This window comes from Epinephelus lanceolatus, chromosome 23 (genome assembly GCF_041903045.1).
Source record: "Epinephelus lanceolatus isolate andai-2023 chromosome 23, ASM4190304v1, whole genome shotgun sequence".
In the NCBI taxonomy this organism is placed as follows: Eukaryota; Metazoa; Chordata; class Actinopteri; order Perciformes; family Serranidae; genus Epinephelus; species Epinephelus lanceolatus.
In genome coordinates, this window is record NC_135756.1 from 33,588,317 (window position 1) to 33,597,278 (window position 8,962).

The following is an 8,962-nucleotide window of genomic DNA, read 5'->3' on the forward strand; positions in this document are numbered from 1 at the left end:
GAGGGAGGCCAGATCTGCAACCAAAACATGTCGCTCAGTGTATGACAGGATCAAACGCATCATGAACACTGTGTGTCTGTAGTACCTCTGGAGTCTGGAGTTACTCAAACATCCAACCAACGATGCTTATCTGTCCCAACTCTGGGTATTTCAAACATCCGACTGCATGTACATATGTCCAACCCAATTGCAAGTACTCGTACCTCCCACCGGAGGTAGTCGAACGTCCAACCGGCACCACCCAACGGTCAACTAGCTGGTACTCCAATGACCAGCCGTGGCTCATACTGTGATATCATTTATCCGACCGAGGCAAAGGTAAAGGTAATAAAAGCTAGCAGGATGCACAAGACGAGGATATTTACAATCTCGGCCCCGGTCTACGAGTTCACCGAAGTAGCCAAAGTACATGGGCATGGCTGTACAGTCGTACCTGCTGGCGTGGGACCAATGTCATCTGATTAAGACGTTCGAGGAAATGACATTCATCAGGTTTCTGAGTATTCCATACAGGCAAGCCAAGGTTGAATACGGAGAACGTTTCGCCGACCAACATCGGAACCTATGCAATGTTCTTCATAAGGTGCTAATAAAAAAGGTCTTGGTAGACCAAACAGAGTCCTGTACAACTAGACAGAAGGTGACAGTTTGTTCAAGCCCACCGCCATCCGCGCCGCTGACTGTGGCAGACCGACCACAGTCATACCCACCCGCACCACGAAAAAAGGGGCATGATCTAACACTGGGCGTCGAAAGACTATCTGTCAGGGATACTCTGGGTGTCCGTAAACAACTCTTCCCATCCAGGCCTCAGGCTGTTGATGATTCACATGTTGCACCACGCCACACCAGAGTCTCTGTGAAAGCTCGGTTGGGTGGTCCTTTAAGGACTGGTAACAGGCAGCGGGATCACCAGAGGGCGAGATGGCACACGAGGACGAATAACGGGCAGCGGGATCACCAGAGGGCGAGATGGCCCATGAGGACCAATAACGGACTGCGGGATCACCAGAGGGCGAGATGTGGCTACGGGTTGTCTACTAGACAGCATGGTGGGGACACCCATCAGTACTCCACATCCAATCAATCGAAATCCCCACCTTCGTCAAGTCCCAGGTGCCAGTGGCTACCCAGGAGCTGACACGGTTATAATCACCTGGACGGATACCTACCCTCACGCTACGAGACAACCACGCCCAGGATGCCTGCGCTAACGGTAGATAGATTCGGGTGATTGTACAAGTGTCTACAGTCCACAGTGCAAGCTAATCCGTGGACTATATACACCGACACAGGTATACCCATAGATAGGACCTGTGACATTGATATAGAGGCTTTGATAACCACACCAAGTAAAGTGTTGGGTCGAGGGAGGTTTGGGGTAACAGTCGAGGTCTGCGATCGCATTGTTGCTAAAACCAATTTATTTCCTGAAATGGTAAACTGGAGCGTGCCCTTCATTCAGGAGGAATTCAATCGCTACGCACACATCGCATCGCAGATGGAGGAGGTTATGATTGGTGTATCGATAAAACATCCCAACATCCTACGCACATTTGGCGGTTTCTGGTGCGACATCCCTGGCTACCAACTGGGAGGTAGAGCTGTACTCGTCATGGAACGGGCCTTGTGTTCCCTACAGGAGTTCATGTGGCGTATAGGGAATACCTCGATTGTACCAGCGGTGGAATTGGACACACTCCAGGGGCTGGAGTACCTGAGATCTAGAACCATACAACACAGAGACTTCACGTACAGGAACGTGTTGGTGTGCTATGACCCGGACAGGAAGCCCCTAACTGTTAGCTTTAAGATCAGCGACTTCGGTACGTCTTGCAACTTCTCTACCCCAGACCAACCGCGAGGGAACCGCACTAACATGGCTCCCGAAATACTGTGGTGTTTGACCTCAGCCACAGGGAGTGATATATTCAGCTGGTATTGTGTAATGTGGGAGTTGCACAGCGGCTCACCCCTGGTCCAATACAAGAATCCACAGGGGCAGGGTTATTGTAAAAAGACCTACGCTGCGAATCTATCTGCCCTGGTTGGAGTGTACAACCCGGAGCAGGAGGCGACCTTGGACTACGGGCATATGAAAGCTATCAATGCTCGGGACCTTCACACAAAGCACAGGGGTCAAAGGCCTACAGTGGATGCTACAATGGGTAGCCTGGAACAAATGGGTCATAACATAAGGGACAAACGGTTTGTCTCAATGGGTGTGCTATGCATTACACTGTTCCCCCAGGAAAGGTGGTCACCTTGCGCTTTGCTGAATCTAGCCAGGTACCAGTCTTTGAAGCACGACATCACTGGAGCCCAGTTACCATCCGAACGCATCCCGATGTCTGTACAAGTAGGGGAATACAGGTCGACCGACATAGTGGTTAGCGACGACTGCACCCCTACGACACTTGCCAACCTGATTAAAGTCAGATCTGGCACCAGAGCCCCCATAGGTGTAGTCGGGTCAGAAACAAAGTGGTACTACAGTATAGACTTTATTAGACTTGCACCTGAGATTATCCAGCCTTACGCCTGGTACCGTAACAAGGTCCGGACTCTTGAACGTGTATACAACAGGGAATACATGAGTAAACGTAAGAAACGTAAAACCCGCACCTTGGACGCAAGCGTGGAGGCTAAGCGCCCGGGTGCGGCTTTGAGAGACAGTGCCGACGTTGGGGTGATGCGGAACCGTGAGCCCTCCTTGCGACCCGCGGGCCCGATAGCCCATAATGTCATACCAGGACCGTCGTCCGGTGGCCGACCCGCGGGCCCGATAGCCCATAATGTCATACCAGGGCCGTGGTCCGGTGGTCGACCCGCGGGCCCGATAGCCCATAATGTCATACCAGGGCCGTGGTCCGGTGGTCACATCGTAGATCTGCCAGCTGCAGGTGAACCTATATCAACTGAACCGCCATCCATGTCTACTGTGACCACCAACCTTGACTGGAGTAATAATAACGCTGTTGACATGTTGACCTGTAGCGATGTGGGTGGTATATGCAACACTCCGTATTCCGCTGACACTACTACACACAGCCTTCCGCGGGGTCATTGTGTAGCCAGTGACTCGGTACTACAAATATCAGAACAGCAGAGCCTCGAATCGAGTGCCCTGGCTGACCTGTCATTAGGGGATGTTCCATCATCGGGTGAATGGGATACATCTTCAGGGCGCCGAGACTTGGAGTCAGGAGACACAGAAGAACAGCGTGTATCAACAAGGGAACAAGAGGATACGGGGGAACCGGCCGTACACCCACCAGCGGAGCTTGAACCTACACAGGGGGAGGGCGGGGTTACTCAAGTGATGGATCGAAGAGTAGGTGAATCGGAAGAGTCACAAGGACGGTTGGTCACCTCAGCCTCAGATCCCCCGACTCTACCTTCGGGGACTGTGATCACGAGGGGTAAAACAGTAGAAGGAGAACTAGATACAACCATGGTTATTCTCAAGAGTCGCGATGAGAGGGAAATAGCTCTGTTCAAGGAGAGTGTGATCCTATTGTCCCAACATATAACCCGAAAGCACCCACTTATATTTGCAGGTCCCAGAGATGACATGTGTAGGTCGTCCAGGCGCAATGGAGTGTTTGTTTTCCAATACCCTCAGTTCTTCGGAGGTTGTAAGCGTGTAATCAATTGCACCGAGTCAGAGTCCCGCGAATCCGGCACATTGTTTTTACATCAGGTCCTACTCATGCTAAAGGCTGCCCTAGATGTGCAAATGTTACCTACGCACATGTGTGACTGGAGAGATGTTTTGGTAGGTAACGGAGCCGTGGTGATCGACGTAGTACCCTACCTTAGTAGGAATTTCACAAAACCCGGTTCGGAGATGTTCGGTGAGCAGTGCAATAGCCTGATCGATCTCTGTGAAGTCATTGTGGCAAGACATCTACCCGGGTCGGATCTATGTTCATGGCTGCGCAAGCTACACGCGTCACCTGTGCCTGTGCCAGTCTCAGATGTGCTGCTCGGATCACTTGAGATGTTGGGGGTCCGTCATATTACATGAACGATGCCCCGAATGCTGACCCTAGATGGTAACGTGTTCACATTTAGAGATTACACGTCCGACATACCAAACTGGTTAGACCACCTGGGCGAGGAAGAGGACTCTTGTAATAGCAGTAGCTCCAAACTACTGATGTATGGCAACCCCAGGCCTTCGAGAGGCACTCAGAATGCAGCTGTCAGGGACATCAAACTAAATGCACTCGTTAGGAACATAGTGATGAGAATGAGAGTTGCTGTATTTGGATCCCATAGGGTTGATGTTACAACGCTTGACTGCACACAGGGTCTACTGAAGGTGACCCTTGCAAAGTCGGCACTCTGTAGGATTCCCAGCGTCGATCAACTGGACAGGACGAGGCCGCACAACAATAACGGAAAGTGTTTCACGCACGATGTCATTGGGAGCGACTCTAAGTGGGCCCCTGTTATAATAATCACGAAGCTTAAGAGACACGGTCCTCTGCTGTAATTCACTTTCGACTATTATAGGATGTCTCTTATCGTGGTTATGTTGCATTCACAGGGCTCGGTGCGTACACTTACAGAACTGTTTCAGAACGTAGACATTGGTGTGGGGGATTACTGACCCATACAGTGGGAGGCCTTGGACAGCTACCCCAATCGGGCAACATGTGCGGGTTAATCAATCGTGGCACACATTGCAGTATCACCAGTGTGATACAGTGCCTGTACGGGACACAGGAACTACGGAACTGCATTAGACAGGTCCGTGGTCGGGCGTGTCGGTCTTCTAACACGGTTGCTATAACGCTCGAATGTCTTATCTATGAGATGTGCAAAGATGACCAAGCTGCATGCGATCCACAACATTTCGTAGACTCATTGAGTATGTACAGTGGAGTGGGTTTCGACGTTCCCGAGGACGCTAACCTTGTGTTCGCCTACATCCTCGACGCACTAGCTGCCGACATTGGACCTGCGCATCACATTGGACGCATGTGGACATTTGAGAGAGAAGATTGCCGCCGATGTCTATGTTGCAATGTAATCAGTTCTACTATCTATGGGGTCAACACGCTCCCTGTGTACATAGGAAATAACTTTCCAGATGACCTGCAGGAATATATTAAACGATACACAGTCAGCACTCGGACACCTTGTGATTACCGGTGCCCGGACTGTTACAGTGACACGCAGGCTGAGATGTCGAGTGTGCTTCTAACTCTACCCCGGGTTATGTGTATGTATATTCCACAGTACACGAGTGTCACGATCGAGACTACACACACGACCAAGAGACGTGCCGGTGTCACATTCCCCAAGATCCTCGATGTCCAATACGCACTGAAGACCCCCACAGGGCCTGCGTTATATGATCTGTACGCTGTTGTAGCTCACAGTGGCAGTCAGCATTGCGGCCACTACACAGCATATGTGCGAGACAACGACGTTTGGTATATTGCAGATGATACCCATGTGATGACGTGCTCATGGGAGGACATAGACTGTCCATTTTCATTACATCACGTTACTTCCTAACAAAATACCTATCCAGTGTGTTACGGACACCCATGGATGTCTCTGGTTTACACTCTGGCTTCGAATATGTAGATGATAGTACTACAGATGAACAAGGTTCCTTTAGTTGGGACAAATGTACGTTGTTAGCTAGAGTCTCCAAGTATCGTATCATACAAGAACTTTGAGGCCCCGGCATGGGTTTCCTTTTGGCCACATGGGACGACATTTTACATACAGTATTCAGTGTCACCAGAGTCCATATCAGGGTCAGAGTCACTGCACCAGGTGTCTCGGCCTATATCAGGGTCAGAGTCACTGCACCAGGTATCTCTGCCTATATCATCACTGTCCGACTCTAGGTTGGACAGTTCTTCTGACACACGTGCAACAACCTTGAGTCCCGTCATGCGATCCTCATTTGCAGATTCTTCATGTAATGCCCTTGGGTGTTCTGCCCCGGCGTCACACCCACTCTCCCGATCAGTCTGATCTAGAGCTAGAGCGGACAGTCCCCACCGTGTGTCACTTTCCTTTAAGTCGCCCCGTGGCTGTACATGAGCACGGGTGGAGCTACAGCTGACACCTTGTACTGCTAGATTCTCAGCCTTGCGGGGGTGACTACCATCTTGGAGATTGGACACCTGCTCAGGTGTTGTTGGTAGATCTGATGGGTTGTGGTCAGGATGCCTCGTGCTCGAGCTTGGTCCTTGCTCCGGGTCTGAATCCCAAGTGTCGACGGACGGGTTTATATTGCCTTTTGTACCCTCCTCCCTTTTGCTCATATACCTTTTATCCGACCGCCTACCTTGTGGAGATTTGGACTTGTCCTTGGTGGACAGCGTGTTGGATCTGCGTTTCTTTTTTACACTCTTGACTTTGGGCGAGCGATCACGCTTGACTTTGGGCGAGCAATCACGCTTGACTTTGGGCGAGCGATCACGCCTCACTTTGGGGGAGTTGCCACTAACAGACCTTTCATCACCCGAAGACCTAGCCTTTGTCTGTTTGATACGCTTGTGTGTGATCGGAATCTCGTCCGGGTCGGAATCTGTCTCTAGTCTGCGTTTGAATGGGCCGCTCTCCTCCTCTACAGCCAGCCCCTGATCACCGTCACGCTCTGTAGCTATTATGTGTTTATACACGGGCGCCCTCTTGCGCTTTGCTCCCATAAGCTGCATCCTCCTCTGTCTTTGATCACAGAATGCCTCTTCAGCCTCCTGTTCATCACTACTATCATCCTCCTCCTCAATGGGTCCGTCGTTTATGAAGTCATCACTCTGGTCATATTCATCAGGGCTCTCGGCGTCATCGTAGTCCATTGTGTCCTCTAGGTCCTCACCCGGAACATCACCGTCCTCGCAGTACTTGTATTCGTACTCGTCTTCACTTGCTTCTTCCGCCTCGCTCAGCCATACAGTCCCCCCACGGTGCGTTTTGCGCCGGCTGGATGTTTGTATACCACGGAGTTCCCTGTTATGTGGTACGCCTTTAGGTGTACAAGGTGGAGACACGGGGCCGCTGTTGCAAGCTGCGACACTCTGATGTTGTATATGAGCTCCTTCTCTTCTTACACGCGTTCCAGGTTCCGTGGCGGCGGTTATACATATACCCGGATCCTTGTGATCGCGGTGTGCCGCTGTGCAATGTTGACCCTGACGGAAGGACACCGTTCCGCGGCTCCACCTTCCAACTGATGTAGAGTCCAAGCATTCAATCAGAGCTTTGCTGAGTCTATCCTGTGGTCCGTTGGTACGTAATATGTTTACAACGGATATGTTGTTAATGACCCACTCTCGAAGAACAGCCTCGTTGCGCTTGTGTAACAGTGTATCGTCCAGTCCTAGAAGTGTACACACCGCCTCTCTCCTGAGATCGTCGTCATCGCTGAAGGTTGTTAGCCACGGTTCGCTCAGCAGCAGAGTGTCCATACGCTTATTTATACGCCTATACAACTTATTGTAATACGTGCGAAGCTTGAGAAAGAGCACCTTAGCATTTGCGTACATCTGAGATATTTCCTTGTCCTTTATCTTACTTGTGTCATGTTTGATTAGTGCGTGCCACATCTTTTGGACCTTACCCGCGTTGTCCAAAGTCTGTTCTTTGAACAACTGTTCACACGCCAAGGCCATTCTGTGATTGCCAACCTGCCCATATCGCAGTCTACCGTAACAGGAGGCAATGTGCGCCAACGCCGCCCAGTCTGTTCTCATTTGCTCAGTTACCATGCGGATACGTGTTTTCCTTATGGCAGTGTGAACCGTGGCATCGGAGGCGTATTTGTTCCACACCGTGATACACTCCTTGACCTTTGTAATCGGACAGTGTAACAGCTCGGCCACCGCGAAGGCATTGGGGATCTTGTTGTCCATGAATGTAATGGCCAGTTCTACTACTTCAACCATGACAGGGTCTACGATCAGGCTTTCGACGTGTTTAGGCAGGTAGTTGCACCAGCTGTTTGGATTAACCCGCTTAATGAAGGCCACCAAAGCCGGATTGTGTATCTCCTGGTACATGTCAGGTCCTGTGATGAAGGAATCCCTCTTCAGTTCCTTGAGAGTGTCATTCCAACACCGCACCAGCTCTCCATTACCCTTTACACAACAGTGTTTCACGGCCCGGCAGAACCGTACTGTAGTAGACACGTACAGTTCAGATGCATGATGTTGACCCTTTCTCAAAGTCACAACCGGTACTAGATTCACCCGTCTACCATCCACGAACCTGCCGTTCCGTCTAAAGTAGACGGTACGAGGCCCTCCGTTCTCATAGTGAAAGTCTGTGAGGTCGCATCTCACTTGGCTGTCAGTGAAGCAATCCACACTGGTCTCGCGCTTTTTCTTCAACCTTTCGGCCGACACCGAGCCTGTGACACAGCACATTGGGTATATCTCTTCCATGTGAGATGCCAGTGCATCGGCATTGCCTTGGTTGGAAAAGCTCTTATCGTCAGTGTGCAGCAACTGAAAGGGTTGGATCTGTTGAAAGGATGGAGTTAGAGCCGTGTCATGCGTGGGTACTTCTAGGCTCATGTCCCAGAAGTCGTACTTATTACCTGTGAGAATTTGCAACAGTTCCAGGCTCTCAAGACCTGGAACGAACAACACTTCCTGCACAAAGTAAGATTTCCCAAGACCCTTCCCCGGGGACGGGATTGCAACAGTGTAGGTTCCAATCATGGACCTACTGCTGTCGTAGTATGCTAGATTGTCGGAGCACTGGGTGACCACGGGAACGACCGTCTTACCGCTGGTACTTATCAGCTCCTTATTTGGTATGTAAAACGTTGTGTAGTTGCCACATGCCAGGAGTACGTGTTTGATACCGGCCCTGTCTACACTTGCCACTGACTTGAACTCGTTTCCGTTATCAATGTCCACCAGGTCCATTAGTGCAATGAGCAGTGACCGTGAAGGTTTTTGTGGTATGGTATCCAATGCCCGGA

The 8,962-nt window shown here is 50.7% G+C and overlaps 1 protein-coding gene across 1 annotated transcript; it reads left to right on the forward strand.

The window, feature by feature from the left end:
• Positions 1–415: 415 nt before the first annotated feature.
• Positions 416–4,618, forward strand: LOC144461830 (uncharacterized). Its single transcript, XM_078165509.1, is given in 2 exon segments — positions 416–1,052; positions 1,296–4,618. Coding segments are annotated over 2 exon segments (3,960 nt in total).
• Positions 4,619–8,962: the final 4,344 nt, after the last annotated feature.